The 21,437-nt window shown below is 46.6% G+C and overlaps 1 protein-coding gene across 1 annotated transcript; it reads left to right on the top strand.

The window, feature by feature from the left end:
* The first annotated feature begins 628 nt into the window (after positions 1–628).
* Positions 629–19,966, top strand: mfhas1 (multifunctional ROCO family signaling regulator 1). Its single transcript, XM_020636968.3, has 3 exons — positions 629–3,995; positions 18,243–18,507; positions 19,028–19,966. The coding sequence occupies exons 1-2, from the start codon at positions 1,046–1,048 to the stop codon at positions 18,371–18,373; spliced, it is 3,081 nt and encodes a 1,026-aa protein (XP_020492624.2). The 5' UTR covers positions 629–1,045; the 3' UTR covers positions 18,374–18,507; positions 19,028–19,966.
* The last annotated feature ends 1,471 nt before the right edge of the window (positions 19,967–21,437 follow it).

The following is a 21,437-nucleotide window of genomic DNA, read 5'->3' as shown; positions in this document are numbered from 1 at the left end:
GGTTTATAGACATGATCAAATACAGGATCAGAGTGAATTTAGAACAAGAAACTTCACACACATGTTTTGAGGAGCTCTGAGACTTATTTAAACTGGTTGAAGAGGAGGAGGATATGACTTTTAAACTGTGCTGACTCAGAGTCCTTTCAAACGGGCCTGTATGTATTGGGTTATTTGAATGAAATGTATTTGCACCTCACGGCCTGTAGGTGGAGCCAGAGTCCTGACTCTGTTCATGTTTATGGGGCTTCAGAATCAAACCAACAACAAATAATATTCAGTCAATTCAGACTGTTTATGTTGTAAATCATCTTATGGAAACTATTGATTTATTTTAAGTATTTATTTTTGATCACATGAACCCTCTGTGACCTGTGAAGCTGCTTTAATATTTTTTTTATTTTCAGTCTGAGAATTATTCTTTCAAACATAAATCGGTTTTTTTTTTTAACATAGCCTATGTGTGTTTATTTGCTAGTTGTAGCATATATATATATATATATATATATATATATATATATATATATATATATATAAAAACAATCAAAAGTAGGCTACTTTCACTCCTCCTCCTCCTCCCCCTCCTCACACAGCAGGAGGGAGGAGAAAGGGAGGAGGAGGAAGGCTCGTAGATCTGACGCAGTGAAAGCCGCTCTGCCTCACTTCCACTCCCCGCTCTCAGGAAGAGGCTCGGCGGCTCGGGAGGCTCTCAAACACGGGCGTTTATCCCGGGATATATCTGCAGAGGCCGGTGTGCTGGAGCAATGAGGCTGCTGTGAGGCAGAGAGTTAACCCGCAGCTCCGGAGCTCTGAGCGGGGAGCAGCCCCGGGTGTGTAACGCGGTGGTCGGTGTTCATTGTGTGCGGGGTGGCGCAGGAGAAAAGGATGCCTCCGCGGACACACACGCTCCTCCTGCTGCCGTCGAAACGCCCGATTCTTCTTCGACAGAAGGCGTCCTTTGTCTCCCCTCTCTTGGAGGGTTTGTTTTTGAGGAGCACGCTGATTTGTGAAGGACATCGTCCACCATGCTGCCCGCTCCGTCTCCATGAAAACTCTCCATGAAAACAAGGAGCAGGAGGAGGAGGAGGAGGAGGGGGGCTCCGCCATGGAGGACAAGGAGAACAATCTGAAGACGGCCAGGTTGTGGAGGGATGCCGCCCTCCGCTCCAGGAAGCTGCGGAGCAACCTGCGCCAGCTCACCCTCTGCTCCAAAGACAACCAGATCATCCTGCCGGAGGACGTGTCCGACATCGAGGTACTCAACCTGGGAAACAACTCCCTCCAGGAGCTGCCAGATGGGCTGGGATCCTCCCTGAACAACCTGCGCATCCTGGTTCTACGCAGGAACAAGTTCTCAGCTGTTCCTCGGGTGGTGTTCGAGCTGGGGCAGCTTGTGGAGCTCGACATTAGCCACAACTGTCTGCGGAGCTTCTCTGAGGGCGTGGGGCAGCTGAAGGCGCTGAAGAAGCTGTGCATCAGCCACAACAAGATCCAGTATCTGCCGCCTCAGATCGGAGCGCTGCAGCTTCTGGAGGAGCTCGACATCAGCTTCAACGACCTCCGAGATCTCCCGAGGTCTTTCTCCAGCCTCGGCAGGCTTCGGACTCTGGACGCAGATCACAACAAGCTGAACCAGTTTCCCCCTGAGATCCTGGGCCTCGGCGAGCTGGAGGAGCTGGACTGCTCCGGCAACAAGTTTGAGGTGTTACCGGCAGACATCATGAAGCTGCAGTCGGTTAAAATCCTGTGGCTCAGCAGTCTGCACATGACCGTGTTACCTGACTCTTTCTGTCAGCTGACTCACCTGGAGAGTCTGATGCTGGACGGGAACAGTCTGACTCTGCTGCCTGTTGCCTTCAGCCGCCTGCAGAGACTCAAGATGATCAACCTATCCTCCAACCAGTTTGAGAACTTCCCCCAGGTGCTTCTCAGCATCAGCGGTCTGGAGGAGCTGTACCTGAGCAGGAACAAACTGACTCACATTCCTGAGGAGATCGGTCAGCTGCTGAAGCTGGCCAACCTGTGGCTGGATAACAACCACATCACGTACCTGCCTGACTCCATCGTGGAGCTGGAGAAGCTGGAGGAGCTCGTCTTACAGGGTAATCAGATCGCCATCCTCCCCGATAACTTTGGAAAGCTGTCCAAGGTGAACATCTGGAAGGTGAAGGACAACCCTCTGATCCAGCCCCCGTACGAGGTGTGTATGAAGGGGATCCCGTACATCGCAGCCTATCAGAAGGAGCTTGCCCACTCGCAGCTCGCTGTCAAGCCGCGGCTCAAGCTGGTCCTGATGGGGGCCAAGAACGCGGGGAAAACCTGCCTGAGACAGAGCATGGTGAGCACGCAGCAGAATGCCAAAGGACTCCAGGTGAACGGAGGGATCGAGGTGACGCACTGGGTGGCGGACGCAGAGCGCCGTCTCACTTTTATAGTTTACGATTTGTCAGGGAAGCAAAACTACGACCTCATCAAACCCTTCTTCCTGTCACCCGGTGCTCTCTATGTCCTCGTTGTGAATCTAAAAACGTACTCGCCCAAAAACTTTTACGCCCACGTTGGGTACTTCCTGCACCTTCTCGGCGCCAAAGTGCCGCACGCCGTGGTGTGTTTGGTCGGCACGCACGCCGACCTGTGCGGGGAGGAGGAGCTGGAGGAGAAGACTCTGGACATCCACAGACGGATTGGGCTGCAGGAGGACAGGGATGTCCAGACTCTGAGGAGCCTGGCTCTGCAGGTGGACCGGGCTCTGGAGCAGGGCTTCAGCGTGCGCTCCTCAAGCCCCCACGTCCTCTTCTATGGCGTCTCTGACAGAAACCTGAGGCGCAGGAAGAACCAGCTGCAGTTCATGCTGAACCGGCGGCTACAGATCCTGTCTCCTGTGCTGAGCGTCAGCTGCACCCCCTCCCAGAGGAACATCCAGAGGCTGAGAGAGAAGCTCATGTCTGTGGCCGACCACAGGGACATCTTCCCCAACCTGCACCGCGTGCTGCCAAAGTCCTGGCAGACACTGGAGGAGCTGCACGTTAAGCCCAAAGCGCTGTGGCTGTCGTGGTGGGACTCGGCTCGTCTAGGCCTGCAGGCGGGGCTGACCGAGGACAGGCTGCAGAGCGCCCTGTCTTACTTGCACGAGAGCGGGAAGCTGCTGTACTTTGAGGACAGCCCGACCCTGAAGGAGTATGTTTTCCACAACCTTCCACGATTCATCGCAATCCTCAACGTGTTCTTCCAGCGGGACGAGTCCACGCTGCTGGACCGGCTGCTCTCGGAGGGGGAGAGGGGGGACAAGGGGAGGGTGAGTCTGGCGATAGAGGACGAGAAGGGGGAGAACCTCAGGGTGACCCACCTTCAGCATCACGTGGAGGGTTTCCTGCAGCACGGCCTCCTGCCCTCCAACGTGATCCGCCTTCTGCTGCGTCCTCTGATCGAGACGCAGCAGGACCTGCAGCTCGTCATGGAGCTGCTGGAGAAGATGGGGATCTGTTACTGCATCAACAAGCCCCGCAGCCGCCCCCTCAACGGGGCCACCGCCTGGTACAAGTTCCCCAGCTACGTAAGCAGTGAGGAGCCCCGGGCGGAGGCCTCGCTGGGGGGGGGTCCTCTACCTGTGTGTCACTTCCTGTCTGTGGAGCAGCTGCACATCCAGTACAGCTTCCCCTTCCTGTTTCCTCCCGATCTGTTCACACGCTTCAGTGTGCAGATCAACAGTCAGGTGGTGCAGCGCTCGGACGGCAGGCACCAGATCCTCGCCTACAGGGGCAAAGTCCCCGTGGTGGTCAGCCACGAGCCCGCCAAAGGGAAGCTGGACGCAGAGACTCTGTCCATCGCCAGCCACGCCTCCCTGCCCAACATCTGGACGGCGTGGCAGGCCGTGACGCCGCTGGTGGAGGAGTTGAACGTGCTGCTGCAGGAGTGGCCTGGCCTGCACTACTCCGTACAGATCCTGTGTTCAAAGTGCCTGAAGAGAGGCTCGAGCAGCCCACACGCCTTCCCAGGTAAACACACATCTGAGCACCACACAGCACGTCTAACACTGAGTCAGGTCAGCAATCAATCAATTTTTATTTGTATAGCGTCAACTCATAACAAGTGTTATCTCGAGACACTCTCGAGCAGGTTGTTATGTTACAAAAAGCAGAGAAAAGACCTTACTTATTGTTATGTTACAAAAAGCAGGTAAAAGACCTTACTTATTGCTATATTACAAAGACCATCATGAGCATTTTAGCAAAGCAGCAAAAGTGGTAAGAAAAAACTGCCTTATTAAAAGACAGAAATTTTCGGCCGGATCCCCGGCTCATGACGAAACAGCCTTCACAGGCCTAGACTACGCTGGGCTTGGAAATGGATAGGGGGAGAGATGGGATAAGATGCAGGAAGAGGGATAGGGAGCAAGGGGGATAGTCAGCAGGTGATCACATCTCTCTAACCTTTATCCTGCTTTAGTTACTCACTGTCATGTGACCTTTTAAGATTACTCAAATGTTCTGAAAACATCATCAGCTCTTTAACCTTCAATCAAGTGAAAAGTTTCACCACCTGAAGATTTCAATCAGTTCGTTTGTGTCTTCATCAAACGGTTTGTTATCGTCTCACAGCTTTAAAACTTCTACAAGAGCAACATATCTGAGCGTAACGTCTGCAGATACCTGATGATGAATCTGTCCTTTATTCATCACATCTCTGCTTTCAGACATTTAGAGAGATTTATTTCTCCACTTAAGGACTTAAGAACATTTAAACTCTTTTACGTTGATGCCTCTTATAGTCGTACAGAAAGTCAGAAATAAGCGGTTCAGGATGTTGTTTGTGTGTTTGTGTTTTAAAGGTCGTCAGTGTGACGGTCACTCCTCAGATAGTTTTTCATGTTCAAACTGCAGCCGTCACCTCAGCACAGAAATACACCGACTGTACTAATAATCCAACATGTTTAATATCGGTAACAAATGATGCTGGGCGAACATGAGGAAGCTTCAGGTGGAGCGCGTTGTTCGCTCGCAGTAAAGTTGTTTTTTCCGTTTCTTTAAAGTCGTCGTCAAAAAGTCTCAGACGACGATTCTTCTTCTGCGTCTGTCAGAAGTCGGCTCTGAGTAAAGCGGGGGAGGGGCAGACGTTACCCAGATGATAATCCTCTCTGCTGTGACATCAGCTGATGATGGGGTCGTCGTGGCAACCCGACCTGTTTTCGCTGAAGGTGTAGGGTAGACTCAGATGACAGTCACTCCTCAGAGAGAGTTTTTCATGTTCAAACTGCAGCTGTCACCTCAGTGGAGAAATACACTCTGATATAACCTCTGATCCTCTGCTGCTGCTGCGAGACGTGTCGCTGAAGAGTCTCAGACCTCGTTAGTGTCACTTTTAGCTGACACAGCCAATCCCATCGAGTAGGAGGCTTTACTCTACGTTAAGTTGAATCCATTTCTTCCAACTTATTTTATTTGGTCGCCCCGCTCCACCGGTGCTCCCTGCTCTCCCACTCCCCACAGATGAGCGCATGGCGACACGTCTCCGTGTCATCAAGAGCAGCCAGACTCATGGCACAAACAGGTCAACAACTTTTGGACAGGAGCGAGGAGCTGGAGACGATCCTTGGACGGCGCTCTCTCTCTCTCTCTCTTCTGGTTAAAAATTAGACCGAAGATCTTCAGTTTTTCTTCACAGCTTTGTTTCAAATAATAAAGATGTCATCGTTTGAAGACACTCGAGTGTCAGGATATAAAAAGTGAGGATCTGAGAGACGTGGACATGAGATCATGCTGAGTGTGAGGCTCTCAGGGAGGGAAAGAAAATGAGGGTTATTATGAGAGAGAACCAAGATTTAAAATGCCAAATCATCAGATGATGTTTTTATGTTCTCTCCTCCTGACAGTCAGCTGATTTCTCCTGAATGTCTCGACTGTTTCCGTCACATTTCTTCACCTCGCTCTGGTCTCTGAGGCGTCTCTGTTCTCTCTGTTCAGTCTCAATCTGTGCAGCTTCTCCATGGACATGATTTTATCAGATTGGGCGTGTTTAAATCACACAAACTGAAGATTCAGCATTTGTTTTCTTCAACGTGTGTGTTCCTGTAAAGGTGGAGGACGATTAAAAATCATTACATTAAATCAAGTATGAAGAAATAAACGCTGAGCCTCTGATGTGCTGCTGCAGTCGAACATCTTCAATGATGGTAAAGATGATGACGTGATGCAGACTGACCTGCGCCTGACTCTGAGTGAGATCACAGTGCTGATGTTTCGGGAATCATTTCATGGCTCGAGACGTTTCTGCATCCTGATAACAGAGAGAGAGAGGGCTTTGTGCTCGGGCGATCGACCACAACAGGAAATGCTTCAGATTTTCTCTCTCTGGGGGGCGAATAAAGCAAACAGCTTTTTATCACACTGTGTTTGCAGGCAGCCGTGCAGGAAGGTCCTCGCTGAGACTTCAGAGAGACGACGCTTCAGTCCAGAGGTTTCTGTTCTCACACTTTTTGATTCCACTCGTTTTAAAACGGCTCGCTGGGATCAAAACGAACAGAAACTTAACCAACAAAGAGAGAGAGAGAGCGCTCTGTCTAATGCTGCGTTTAGGTGCTCCTCTGACAGTTAGATATGCTGCATTCAGGTGCTCCTCTGACAGTTAGTTATGCTGCATTCAGGTGCTCCTCTGACAGTTAGATATGCTACATTCAGGTGCTTCTCTGACAGTTAGATATGCTGTGTTCAGGTGGTCCTCTGACAGTTAGATATGATGCGTTCATGTGCTCCTGTGACAGTTAGATATGATGCGTTCAGGTGCTTGTGATAGTTAGATGTGCTGCATTCAGGTGCTCCTCTAATAAAGGGTTAGTATCTTAACATCTTTTGGCCTCCATGTGATGACGATTATGACGTCGACTCGAGCACCTCATTCTTTCATGAGTTTTAGACTTCTTGTTCTGACTTGGGAACAAGTCAGAACAAGTCAGAACAAGTCAGAACAAGTGTTCATGAACATTTTCCAACTCGGAAACTTGTTTTTCCGATTCGTCCGACATCTCATGGATGCAGTTGTCAATATGTTTGTGCAATTCAGACAGTGTGCAGGAGTTCCCCTGCAAATTCTTCAAACTAAAAAACAAGAAATGGCCGAATGCTGGGTGTGTCTTCTGTTGTTGTCGCCGGGGATCATTTGATTTCATTTGATTTCAATGATTCTGTTTCCATGACAACAATGATTTTTACTTCAATGATTGATTCAATGATGTAAGATGCGTTTTTCTTCTAAAGTTCAAGCGATCCGTCAAAAGAAACATGAAGCTTTACAGAGGATGAGATTCAGATTGTTAGGAGATATAAAAATACAGATTCAGAGGTGGAGGTGTGACACTACATTTCCCATGATGCAGCTGGAATCATTAAAGCTCCCTGGTACTTTTCCTTTAAACATTATGCTTCCTCTCAAAGGAGCTGCTTGGATTTCTCTCTTTGATAAATCTTTTAGTTTCTTCTTCTCTGCTCTTATTTTGTCACCGTGTTTCTGAGTTTGTTTTTTGATCACCTCGGCTCACTGTAGTTCATCGCAGACAGCAGGAGCCTGTTTCAGAGCTCGGAGGTCCTTCAGGCCTTTTATGGACATGATATTTTAGTCTGCAGGCTGCTCGGCTACACACAGCTGCAGACTAAACACAGATTGTTCTCCGTGCACGTTTTACACAAACTTCTCTCCGTGTTGCAGCATCTTCTTCTGCCTTGTTGGTTGTTTTCATGTTTCAGGCTGACAGAGAGACTGAGGGAGAGGAACCAGCTTTAGAGACGTCTGTGTCAGCTTAGATCTGAAATACACTTAGGCTCAGTGCTGGTTCAATGTTTAAGGTCGAGTAAATCTCTGTCTGAGACGTCCTGAACTTCAAGATAGTTTTCAAATATGATCCATCTCTTCTGATTGGACTCTGATTGTTCTTCTCTCTGTGTTCAGCAGCCTGTAGAGATGATGTGATTTCAGACCTGTGTCATTAGTGGTTGGTGTAGGCTGCAGGTTGTAGCTGCAGGTCGAAGTTATAGGTTGTGGCTGGATGATTTAGCTAATAAAGATATGTGTACTGTGTGTGCTGTGTGAATTAGCTTTGTGTGTGTGTGTGTGCTGTGTGTTTGCTGTGTGTGTGTTTTTTGTGTATGTGTTGTGTGTATGCTGTGTACTTTCACTCTTGTTGTCTCAGTTGGCCTCCCTGCTGCAGTCTTTAATCCTGTTACAGGATCAGTCAGATTACAGCAGTCTCTACAGGAGCAGAGAGGAGGAGGAGGAGGAGGAGGATGTGGACCTACCTGTTACCCAGGTGTGTCAGGCTCCGCCCATTCTGGCTCCTGTCTCTGCTTACATTAGATCTACCTGCAGGTTAAACATCAGAAGCAGTGTGAACATGTCAGGTATGATTTATGTTGAACACAGATGATGGAGCGATAAATATATATTACAGCTGCAGACATGTTTTCATTTATATTTAACAGGACGACTCATTACAGGCAGACGACTCGTTACAGGCAGACGACTCATTACAGGCAGACGACTCGTTACAGACAGACGACTCGTTAAAGACAGGACGACTCGTTACAGGCAGGACGACTCATTACAGGCAGACGACTCGTTACAGACAGACGACTCGTTAAAGACAGGACGACTCGTTACAGACAGACGACTCGTTACAGACAGACAACTCATTACAGGCAGACGACTCGTTAAAGGCAGGACGACTCGTTAAAGACAGACGACTCGTTACAGGCAGGACGACTTGTTAAAGGCAGGACGACTCATTACAGGCAGACGACTCGTTACAGACAGACGACTCGTTACAGGCAGGACGACTCCTTACAGACAGCAGGACTCGTTACAGACAGACGACTCGTTACAGGCAGGACGACTCGTTAAAGGCAGGACGACTCCTTACAGACGGACGACTCGTTAAAGGCAGGACGACTCGTTAAAGGCAGGACGACTCGTTAAAGGCAGGACGACTCGTTAAAGACAGGACAACTCGTTACCTGCAGACAGGTCGTGTGTGTGTTTTTAATGTTTCATTAGGAAGATGGGAAAGGTGGGTCCCCATGTAGAGGTATTTCAACTGGTATGGAAAAAGTGTCCCACCCAAACCTGTGCGTGCATCGATGTGTGCGTGCGTGTAATCCTTTCGAGAGGACAGTCCTGTTACATCACCTCAATAAGCTGCTGTATTATCTCACACGTGATACACAGTGACACACACACACTGTGGGGAGGATTAACTGACTCCACCTGAGCTGTGATGTCACAGGAGAAGGCTCCACCCCCTTCCTTTATTCCTCAGAGTTGTGTTGTCTCCCTGCAGGCTGTCTGTCACAGACTGCAAAGTGTTTTTCATTTTCTTACATGATGTTTCTGATTGGTAAACACATAAATATTATAGAACAAAAAACCTTAACGGAGCGTTCAGAGGTCAAATTCCTGTTAGAGGACAGAGAGATAGAAATTATATAAGAAGAAATCAAACTGGAGCAGAAACATAAGCGGCTTTTTGTCCACAGCTGTCTATCTTTGTGTATGCCCGTGTGCAAACGTGTGTGTTTGTGCATGCGTGTGTGTGTGTGTGTTTCCAGGGTTCAGGCGTGTAGTAGAAAACATTTTTTCCCTTTTTAAGTCCAGTGTCTTTCCTTCTGGTTCAGAGTTCTGCATGTTTTTTTCTTTTGTCTTCTAGGGTTAGTTAGGGTTCTACGCGAGTTAACGATTAGACTGATTCTTGTCTCTGATTGTTGTTGGTGGTTGTTTGTTGGTGGTTGTTTGAGTTTGGTGGCGTTTCCCTCTTTCTGACAAACTAAGATCAAGCTTCAGCCGTGAGAACGTCCCTCAGTTTGTCGTCAGCGTTCAGATGATGAGCAGTTTTGTGTTTCGGATGTCTGACAGAAAGTTTCTGTTTGAATCGATGAACAGCAGCCAGAGCGTCCTGCTGATGTTTACTCATGACTCAAAGCGGATCGTATTTCATGCCTCAATTGAACCTGAAGCAACATGCCACCTCTCAAGGTGAGGCTCTGTGTGGCTGCTGCTTACAGACTGGTTTAAACATTAGACTGGTTTAAACATCAGACTGGTTTAAACAGCAGACTGGTTTAAACAGCAGACTGGTTTAAACATTAGACTGGTTTAAACAACAGACTGGTTTAAACAGCAGACTGGTTTAAACAGCAGACTGGTTTAAACAGCAGACTGGTTTAAACAGCAGACTGGTTTAAACATCAGACTGGTTTAAACAGCAGACTGGTTTAAACAGCAGACTGGTTTAAACAGCAGACTGGTTTAAACATTAGACTGGTTTAAACAATAGACTGGTTTAAACAACAGACTGGTTTAAACATCAGACTGGTTTAAACAGCAGACTGGTTTAAACATCAGACTGGTTTAAACATCAGACTGGTTTAAACAGCAGACTGGTTTAAACATCAGACTGGTTTAAACAACAGACTGGTTTAAACAACAGACTGGTTTAAACAACAGACTGGTTTAAACAGCAGACTGGTTTAAACAGCAGACTGGTTTAAACAGCAGACTGGTTTGAAGTGAGGCTGTGTGGTTTGTGTCAGTCTGAAGGTTCAGAAATGAAGATCATCTGTTCACCTCACCTGCTTGTTTTTAGACATTTCAGGAAGGTTGTCCAAGTTTTCAGTTACTTCAGAACTTTCAGAAAAGACGTGTTTTAAACGCCATCCTCTGTTATTAATGTTTTTCTCAATGATCTATGGTATCGTGAAGTAGACGGGTGTAGAGGAGAGGAAAGAATCCATCTGCAGGGAAACTCCTGAACTGTTGCACAAACATGTTGGCAACTTTTGTGCAATGAGTGGGAGGAGCTTAGCTGGAGAGGAGCGAGGGTTTCCCTCCCTCTCGTGCACTTGAGACAGTGCTCTCTCTGTTTGGTTAAAAATATGACTGAAGGGGCACCGGATGGCCTAGCTGTTATGTCACGCGCCCCATGTATGGAGGCTGTGGTCGTCGTCACGGTGATCGAGGTTATGAATATGACCTCTACCCTTTGCTGCAGGTTGGCCCCTCTCCCCTCCCAACATTTCCTGTATCTCTTCAGCTGTCCAATCAAATACAGACAAAAACAAATAAAAAATACATGACTAAAGATTAGCAACATTTATCGATGTTTTTGTGCAATTCAGACCGTGTGCCGGGGACTGCTTGCAACTTCTTGGTGCATTCGATCCCCTCCTCGCTCTCGCTATTCAGAACCAAAACTTTGCCGACATTTATGGGCAATTTAGGCCGTGTGCAATGTTGTCAATGTCCAATGCACAAATCCAAACATTTCCAACGTCCGCCAATGTCCGACATGAATCCTACGTTGCTGAAGGTTTTGTGCATTTAAGTGTGCAGGAGTTAGCTGCAATGTTTATGAATTTAAAAACAACAAATTACCCAAAAATTGGGTGTCAAGGACTTTTGTTGTCGCGGTAACAAACATGTTAAAGTGTAAACTCTGACGCCACGCCGCCTTTTCTTCACTTCAATTTGAGTTCAGACAGAATCAGTGATTGACAGATCCACGCTCAGCAGTTTCTCTCATTACACAGCAGATGTTAGCAGCTGCAGCACACACACAGAGAGATAAAAAAAAAAACACAGAGACACACACACACACACACACACTCATAGTTTTCAGGGGAATCCTGCAGCTCTGAAGCAGCAGCAGATGTTCAGAGCAGTTCTTAATAAATTAAAGTTTTGTTTCTATTTTTAGACAAAGTTAAATAATTCTGTCTGACAGCTTCACTCCTAAAGCCCCCCCCGTGTGAATCAGAGCTCTCACTATCTGGGGTGTGTGTGTGAGTCTTGAGTTATTCTCGGTGAGTTTCCTCTGCGGTGGAAGTAGGCCAAGCATTCCTGAAGATCCTGCTCGCAGTGTGTCACATTCAGGAGCGTCTCCAGTATCTCTGGGGCCCATGAACAGGTCTCGCATTAGGCCCCTCCCCCACAGCCTGAGATATGACCATAACAACACACGTATTCATGTATCAGGCAGGTGGAGAAGGAGGACATCACAAACTGCAGGTAAACACAACCTGAAAAAATTACACAGAAACGTTTAATGCAATGCATAAATCAAAACGTTGCCAATTGTCTGCGATTTAAAAGAATTAAAACCAACAAATGTCCCAAATATTTTGGGTTTAGGACTTAAACAAGTGTTACCATGGCAACAAACAGACATCCATACTGTTGATTTTTACTACATCATATTTATGCAACGCCTGATGCATTAATCCAGACATTGCCAATGTCTGTTGCATGAATCCTAAAGTTGAATATTCTAGTATCTATAGTAAGGACCCCTTCCTCCATAGGGACCTTGTGTAGTCAGTCCCACTGCTCCCCCCTCTACTACGCCCATGGGTGCAGCTGCTGACGAGAGTGTGTGTGTGTGTGTGGATCAGTGTAATGTGGCGTGTCTTCACACACTGCTCTCTGGTCCTGTGTGTTCTGCACCGATGAAGTCCGGGTTGTCGAGTCGTCTTGGGCTGATTTTGCTCCATTTCCCTGATCCTCTTCTTATCCAGCAGATCTCGTTTGTTCAGCTGAGAGCGCTTATACATATAGCCAGAGAGCCGGTCTCACTCAAACACCATAAATATTCAGTTAGAAAGGATAAGAGACCTCAGACTGTAAATATTAAAGCATGAAGCCTGAGGGACGTCCCCCGTCTGTTCCTGCAGGGGGCGCTGGAGTCCCATCGATGGCGGTCTCCATGCTGGAAATGCTGTCTCAGTCTAACTTTCAGTCAACCTAACGACAGACTGAGAGCTGGAGCTGAGGCGGGTTTTAAACCTCCTGACAAACCGTTACACCGCGCCCACCTGTCAATCATGTCAGCTACACGCCTTATTGTGAATAACTCTTATCCTTCATCAAATCAAAACTGATGAGTCATCAAAACATTCACCCCCCGTACAGTGTGTGTCGATCGAGACATGAGCTAATCAGACCTATTTGTTTTTTTTTAACCAGGCTGTAAACATGTTAATCTCTGCTGTAAAAACAGGCTTTTTAGAGTGGGTGTGTATGTGACTTCCTGTGCTTCTGCAGCCAGCCTCTAGTGGACACTCGAGGAACTGCAGGATTTTACACTTCAGCTGTTGGCTTCTTTTTTCAATACACTTTTTAGAGACACATTGATTGTCTCTTTTTGCCTTGGTTTTAGGTTCTTTAAGACACGTTGTGACCCTCTGTTGTCACTCGCATCTCTGTGGGCGTTCTGTGTATCTCGGGCTCTCTGGCGTTCGTTACATCAAACACGGCGGTTCCCTCAGATCTCTAAAATGGGTCTTCATGTTTTCATCACGGTAAATATGAAAGTCAGAAACATACTGATTGGTCGCTCGGAGCTCCAGGAGTTATTGCTTTTACTTTATTCTTGGTGGTGAACTGTTTTTAAGCTCCCATGATGCTCTGGGGGATGCACACAGAATGATGGTGTTTCCATGGAGACGGTGAGTCAGCTGTTTCTGAAGCCTGTTTGTTTACAGCAGAGACTAGCAGGATTAGCTGTTAGCTTAGCGCTGACTCCGTTTGCAGTGTAACCATGGAAACCGATAAGAATCACCTGGATTACCTTTGAGGGCGTTCACCTGTTATATAAGCCACGCCCCCTGACTGAGTGTGCCCCAGTGCATCATGGGATCAGCAGGTTTTACAGATTAGAGCTGATTCTGTCACATAAGCTCGCATATTATGTTTTGTGCATGTTTTGGTGCGTGTCCATGTCCGTGTCCGTGTGTGCACGTGTCCGTGTGTGCACGTGTCCGTGTGTGTCCCCGTGTGTCCTGCAGGTTTCTGCACAGTGACAGTTTTCTATTTCTGACTGTTGTAAATATTTAAACACGGAATGTCTGCAGGATGACGAGCGATGCAGCCGAACATGAAGAGTGTTTATTCACTCTAATTTCATCTTTCTTTGTTCCTCTCAAATCAGAACCTCCGAGTCTTTACGCTGCGTCTCCGTGAACTTAAAATCGACACAGTTACCACGGCAACAGAATTGATGTCTTAGACAAATAGCCGGGAAACTCCTGCACACTGTAAGAATTGCACAGAAACATTAAACGTTGGTGATGAAGATCTGAAGTCCAGAGTGAGGAACACGTTTACACTTTAATGAGACAGGAAACGGGCGACAGCACATACATGATCATAAAAATCAACCTTCACTTTCATTCTGACCACAGAGAGTTCATCAGGAGGACTTCTGATTTCTTTATAATCTCAGAACACGACCACGGTTTGTTTTTATGCGTCTTCTTTTAAACGGCCAAGAACCTGCAGGAGGTCTTCACCCCCCCTCCTCGTCAGCTCACTCTCAGGGAACAGGAAGTGAGGTCGGATGTTTGACTTTAGGAAACTGTTACTGAACGAAGCGCTGACCCTGGACACTCCCACAGAGAGTTTCCTGTAGAACACAAGACCTCCTCGAGACTTCTTCCTGTAAGGGTGAGGGAGGAAATATTTCAAAGGAGGAGGAGGGAGAGAGGGCGAGGGAAGGGGGGAGGAGAGAGCGAGAGAGAGGAGAAACGTGGCGAGGGGAGCAGGAATGTAATGACTCCGCTACCTGTGTGAGGAGGGAGGAAAGGGGGAGGAGAGGGAGGCAGCACATTCCTGCCTGTGTGTGTGTGTGTGTGTGTGTCAGGTTATTGTAGGTTACTGTGTTAGAGGAGGAGGAGGAGGAGTCACAGGAGGAGGAGTCACAGGAGGAGGAATCAGACTTTGACCTAATTCAGGACACACAGCTGGATGTTTGAGCACCAGCTGTTCCTCTAATGAAAAACATGTCTGACCTCTAACAGCAGGAGGCGTCGATGTGTTGCTGCGGTCTGACGTCGGGTCAGAATCTCTAAGATCTGTTTTTATAAAAAGAATGATATTTCGGGATGAAGTTTGTTCAGTTTTTATAAATTCATCCAAACTCCTCCTGCACACGAATATGTTTCTGTACAGCGTACCTGAGAAACTTTAAAATCTCTTATGATCTTGTAGTTCTCCTGTGAGTTTGTAGTTCTCTTGTGATCTTGTAGTTCTCCTGTGATTTTGTAGTTCTCCTGTGACCTTGTAGTTCTCATGTGATCTTGTAGTTCTCTTTTGATCATGGTCATCATTGCTCATGGTAGGACGGAGCGGGCATAGTGCTGACGAATCGCAGCGAGCACGGGCTCTGTGGAAATGTCGGGTTGGTCTCCTGAAATGTACGAATAATAAAGATGAAAACACACGTTGACTGTTACAGCCACAGTGCTGCTCAGATATTTCATTTTCTCATAAATCAAGTCTGAGTGAAATCTTAAACTGGATTAGACGACAGTTTGACCTCTTCTAAAGATGTCTGAACGCTTTTCAAAATAAAACCTGTCACATTGTCGAGCTGACAACGGACGAGGTGAACAGCTGGGACATCTCACTGTATTTTTATCTGTTCAGAGTTTAAACTCAGATCAGGTGCTGACAGGTGTGGCTAAATGCAGCGTGTAAGGCAACACCTGCAGACAGAAGTCAGGGCTGCATTAAGTCAACGCCACTCTCCGCTCGTAAAAATCTTTTGAACCGCAATGCATGATGGTATGTATTGCTCGCATAGTGACCATCGCTCATGCACTACTTTTCAAAATGCATTGTGGGATACATTGAGTGGACTATATAGGGTATGACCATGCTCACTCAGAATTCGGACAGCACTACAAAATGGCGTGTCCACTATATAGTGCACTATATAGTGGATAGGGAGTGATTTTGGACACAGCCCATGTTTTTACTTTGATCTCCTTTAAAGAGACAGTAACACTGACGCTCAGATGAAGCAGAAACAGGTCATCGTGTAGCACAGCATGCAGACTGTGTCTCTACATATGTGATACCAGAGTTTAAAATCAGATGATATCCATACCTGTTTGTTACCACGGCAACAAAATTAGAAGAACCAGACACCCAAAATTAGTTATTTTTAATTACCAGAAATTGCAGACAGACTCATGCACACTGTCTAAATTGCACAAAAACATTGGCAACATTGGGATTAGAGCGTCAGACGTTGGATCTGTGCGTCGGAGCCAGCGTGGAGAGTTGCAGGTTTGTAGCGACCAGAGGTGTCAAAAGTATTCACATTCATTACTCAGGTAGAAGTAGATACTAGGGTTTAAAAAGACTTCTGTAGAAGTTGAAGTATCAACTCAAGCTTTTTACTCAAGTAAAAGTGTAAAAGTACTGGTTTCAAAACTACTTAAAGTATAAAAGTAAAAGTAATGTAAGGGGAAAAATGCCATTAAGGACAAAAGCTTAGGCCGCGCCACAGGGGCCTATAGTGCACTACCCCACCTCCCCCAAAAAAATATTTTTCTGAAGGCCATAATGACTGTAATGTTATATTAAAATGTTAATGTTGAAAAATTTGGGATGCACCTGTTTCAGCCGCATTTATGCCCATTGAAAATGAACGCATTTTAGTACAATGCAAATACATTAAAGAACCATATTTGTGTACTACTGAGCATTAACTTGTGTTCCATGGAGCGGAAGATATGATGACTAGTTGCCTGTAAGTATTGTAATGGTGCAAAAAATCAAACTTCAGAGGCATGTTATCAATAGCCTTTGATTGTTTGATAGTTTGATTTTAGATTAAGAAATAACAGCCCTACACACACACACACACACACACACACACACACACACACACACACACAGCTGTGGGCAGAAAGCTGCTTATGTTTCATGCACGTACATGTTGTGCATGAATCCTAATAGATGGCCGAGCGATCAGCGGCTGATCTGTGGCTCCTCTCCTGAATGTCACCCCCCCCTCTCTCTCTCTCTCTTTGCCCCTCTCTCTCCCTCCCTCTTCCCATCCCCCTCCCCGCCCCCTCTCTCTCTCTCCCCCCCTCTCTCTCCCTATCTTCCTCTCAGACTCTGAGAGGAAACGTTTCTGGATCAATAATCTTAATGCTTTGAGTGCAGCAGACAGCACAGAGAGAGAGAGAGAGAGAGAGAGAGAGAGGCTGAGTGAGGGAGCTAATGACTCTAATGCTGCTGAGGTTTCACTCCATCACATGCTAACCTGCCTCTGATCTCGTTAGCTTAGCACAGCGCTAACACTCCTCTTCTTGCTGATCGATAACTCAGAGATCCATTACGCTGAGAGGATGATCACACTGTAACCATGTCTGAAGTCACATGCTCATGGTTAATGTTGTCATGACAACAGGATGTCTCACCTAAGGAGACCCCCCCCCCCCGGCCCAAATCTGACAGTCTGGTGTGTGTGTGTGTGTGTGTGTGTGAGATAAATCCAGATCACTCTCTGCTGATCTCAGTATTATTGTTGATGTCCTGAAAACAAGAGATTTGAGCGTTCCTGGTATTAAGGTCGATGTGATGAAGCAATATCATCTCTGTTTCTTCTTCACACTAACCAATCAGAGAGCGAGAACAACGTCTGCAAACTGTCTAAATGTCACAAACATGTTCGTGCAGTGATGACTACGAGCTGGAGAAGAGCGAGGTTTCCCGACCTCCCCGAGGGAAAAGTGTTGACTGAAGATTGGTAACATTGAACAATGTCTTTGTACAACTCGAGTGGTGTGCAGGTGATCGCTTTCATCTTTCTGATGACTTCTCCTCGATTTGGGATGTGTTTAAATCCTGGAGAGCAGCCGTCTGAGGATCAGGATTAAATCATGAATCTGTTTTGTTGCTCTGTTAGTGACGGGGGGGGTGGTTCTGTTTCCTGTGCTGAGAGGAAGCAGGAATTGATGTGAATGTGTCCCATGTTTAATCTTCGAACAGGAAACGTCCCGCGGCGTGGACGTGATGTTTGTGTCCTCAGTTAAGACTCACAGGAGAAACACCGGACCCTCCCACCTCCAAACAAACAGACAAAGCAAAGATTCTCTTCATCCTCTTCATTGACAGACTCAGGAGTACTGTTTGTCTCTTTTTCTGAACTTTACAGTGCCCCCTCCTGGTTCTCTCTCTGATCTGCTCTGAAACAGTCACAGTGTGGACTTACTGCCCTCTAGTGGGGGAAACATGTAACGTCCTTAATGTAATCCTTAACTCTGCAGTGAGCTGTCTTTGTCCTGTGAATTTGATCTCAGAGCGTCAGGCTCAGTCACCTGATGATCCAGGTGTGTTTCACCCGGACTGTTTCTATAAAGCGAGACATTTGACGCTAAAGTTCTAACAGGCTGAACTTCCTGTTTGTGTTTCAGGTGAGCTGCTGAGCCAGCCACGGCCCGATGGTCTGACGGAGATCGTCTGTCCGAAGAATGGCTCCGAGCGGGTCAACGTGGCTCTGGTTTACCCCCCCGCTCCCACCGCGCTCAGCCCTTGCCTCAAGTGATCACCTGAGCCTCCTCGTCCTCCTCCACCTGTCTCACCTGACTCCTCCGACCGTCAACCTGCCACTCCCCCCCTCCCCCTCTCCCCTCGCCCTGCCTGCAGCTGAAGGACGCACACGGGATCACTGCCTCACAGGTACGTCCTCTCCACCCGTTACACACACACTCTAATGTCTGTACTCCTCTTCTTCTTCTTCAGCTACTGATGTCGAACCTAGAGAAGCCGCCCTCTGCTGGTTAAAAAAGATTATTGTAGTATATATTTTTGTCAAATCGATTTAAATTGTCCCTTTGAGTCTGAATCTAATTTAACATCATATCCCAAACCAGAAACTTTAGCTAACATAAACTCATTAATAAATCAACAGACTTCTATCTCACTTGGAGAAAAGGTGCAGCACCCAAATCTGTTTTCTGAGCGCTCCGCCTTTTTTCATGCAGCCATGCAAGACCGTTGTCATAGAGACGTGCAGCGCTTTATTCTCAGCGCTTCGTCCTAGCGCTCCTGAGGGCACAGCCTGCTGGCCATTAGAAGTAGTGCAGGTTTAATATGTTCACTATGAAACTAAAGGCTGTTTTCACTTCTTACATGCTCACTGATAAAAATATATACTGAGCGATCCTCTCAGGAGAATAACCTTCGTCTTCTGTTGCAGGTTATGCGGCCGCTTCCTGTCGCCTCATGAACAGTACTTAAGGACTTTGATGAGCACAACTTTTTCGCCTGGTCGTCACGGTAGCATCCCGTCACTTCATGGTTCAGACGTTCCCTGGATGTCGTCAGAAACAGCCGACATGTCTCCACTTTTTTTACTCTGACTGAACAGAACTCTTGACGGATGATTTCATAACGATAACCAGGAGGACTTTGAAACGTATTTTTAAAAACCTGTCAGCCACGTTTCTGCCACGTCAGCGAGTGTCAGAGGTCAGGGGAGGAGATGTGTGAAATGGACTGTACGGGTACGGAGGCCCCAGAGGGACATGGGCAGATAAAAATAAATATGAGGTTTCAGATGCGCTCCAGAAACCGTCCTGAGAGCTCCAGAACGTTTCCATCGTTTGAGAGAATACTGCGCCCGCACCAGAGGCTGTTCTGTGTATTACTGGACGATGTTTGGACGATGTCGACGTCCAAGTGGCATCTCAAAGAACAACATGCAGTCCTCGTCGTTTGTCTTTGTTCAGCCGTTTTTGTACAGAGGTTTGGTGCAGCATGATAAAAGTTAAGACGTTTGTAAAGCTCTCTGATGTGCGAGGTGGGTGAGGGCGTGTACAGATATTTATCTTCTCCGGCTGAACCGTGTCCTCCCAAACAGACTGCGTGTATTTAAAGCAGAGAAGAAGAACATCAGGTGCGTCACTTCCTGTGTGCTCTCTCTCTTGTTTCTCTGTGTTGAGGGTTTTTTGTGTTCTCTGATGTAAATAATATCTTTATTTTTATATGTTGACACTCGGCTTTGACTTGATTTTCTGTGCAATGTTGTGCATGACTCACGGTGAGGGTGCACACGGGGTTTTCTATGTAGCTGATGAACATCTCACAGGACGACGCGAACCAACCAAATAAACCGACTGCTGGCTTTAGTACCACCCACCTGTGTGTGACCTCTTTATTCTCCTCCTCCTCTTTAAATAAGTCTCAGAGCTCCTCAAAACGTGTGTGAAGTTTCTTGTTCTAAATTCACTCTGATCCTGTATTTGATCATGTCTATAAGCCCCTCTATTTCAGCCATGCTCAGAACAGGCTGTTTCTGTGTCTGTACCTTTAAATATGTAAATGAGCTGTGTCTGACCACGCCCCCTCCCTGGAAGGGCTTGGGTGTCTCGGGCATTCTCGCCCCATGTCCTATTGTTTACGGTGAGAAGGCAGACTCAGAGGGCAGAACAAACAACTAGCTGTGGGAGTGTCACCCACCTGGGGGAGGGGTTACTGCCCTTTGTGATGTCATGAAGGGAAAATCGCCAAACGGCCTGTTTGAGCACACATTTTCTGAAAAGTGGAGCAGGCAAAAGACAGAGAGGATGGACTTTTCTCATCATTGGGGGGGTTTGTAGACAGACTAGAGACACGTGTTAGTGTTAGAGAAACATGGAGAAGTGGATTCTACAGAATATGTGACCTTTAAAGGCAGGGTTGGTCATTTTCTAAAACTAAAATGATTTTAAAAGTAGCATTTCCTCAGTGATCTGCCTACGCCCACCACCCCTTCCCCTCTGTGCTCCTTCAAAAGCCACGCCCCCTCACTTACATGCACGAGCGCTGCTGCTCCAGAAGCGGAGCTCAGCTCATGCTTTGAGTGTGGGCTAAAGCACTCAAGAAGTAGAGAGCGAGCAGGGAGACAGGGAGGCGTGTGATTGGTTCATCAGATTGGTACCTCGTGGCAGACATTGGTGGAAGTTTTTACATGCTTACAACGGATACAGATGACGGATTTTCTTTGTTCCTTTTTCAGAGAACATGAATTATTAATTTCTGTCAGGACCTAAAAAAAATGTCAATCAAAATCTGAAAAAGTGGAGAAAATTACCAACCCTGACTTAAAATGAGCAGCTTGACTGAGATTTCAGATATTATAATTTTATTGCTAAATATTTTCAGATCATGATATCCATAGAGCGACCAGTTGTTCACTAAAGTGTCAGATTGAGTTTCTTATCAGAGACGAGTGAGAAACTGTTTGAAGCATATCTGAGAGTTTAAATCCAAGTGAAAACATTTTTTTTACAACATGAGGATTGTAAAATGTAAAACTAATCCAGCTTCCAACGTCAGAAATATGAAATAAAAATTATGAATTTATAGAATTCTAAAACATTTTTTTTTTAATAGAATTATTACTTTTTTTTTAAACTTTTGCCAGTTTGGTGAAGACAGAGACGAGAGCGTTCAGGTGTAAGAATAAAGTTACGTTTCTCTTCAAGTAATGATTTAAAATGAAAACAATAAAACATGAAGGATTTTCTGACATTAAATAAATAAAAAAGTAAATGTTGATGTGTGATGAAATGGTGAGCTGTCGAACAGCACCACCTGCTGTCCAAACACGCTCACTGCAGCCTGAG

This window comes from Labrus bergylta, chromosome 17, assembly GCF_963930695.1.
Source record: "Labrus bergylta chromosome 17, fLabBer1.1, whole genome shotgun sequence".
Classification (NCBI taxonomy): Eukaryota; Metazoa; Chordata; class Actinopteri; order Labriformes; family Labridae; genus Labrus; species Labrus bergylta.
This window is presented reverse-complemented; position numbering and strand designations above follow the sequence as displayed.

What these genes read in the sequence shown, in the direction of transcription:
- mfhas1 (XM_020636968.3), top strand. Translation starts at nt 1,046, where the DNA reads ATGAAAACTCTCCATGAAAACAAGGAGCAGGAGGAGGAGGAGGAGGAG. An exon ending in CAGCCCACACGCCTTCCCAG is followed by an intron (nt 3,996 to 18,242) that starts GTAAACACACAT and finishes TTTGTGTTTCAG; the next exon opens with GTGAGCTGCTGAGCCAGCCA.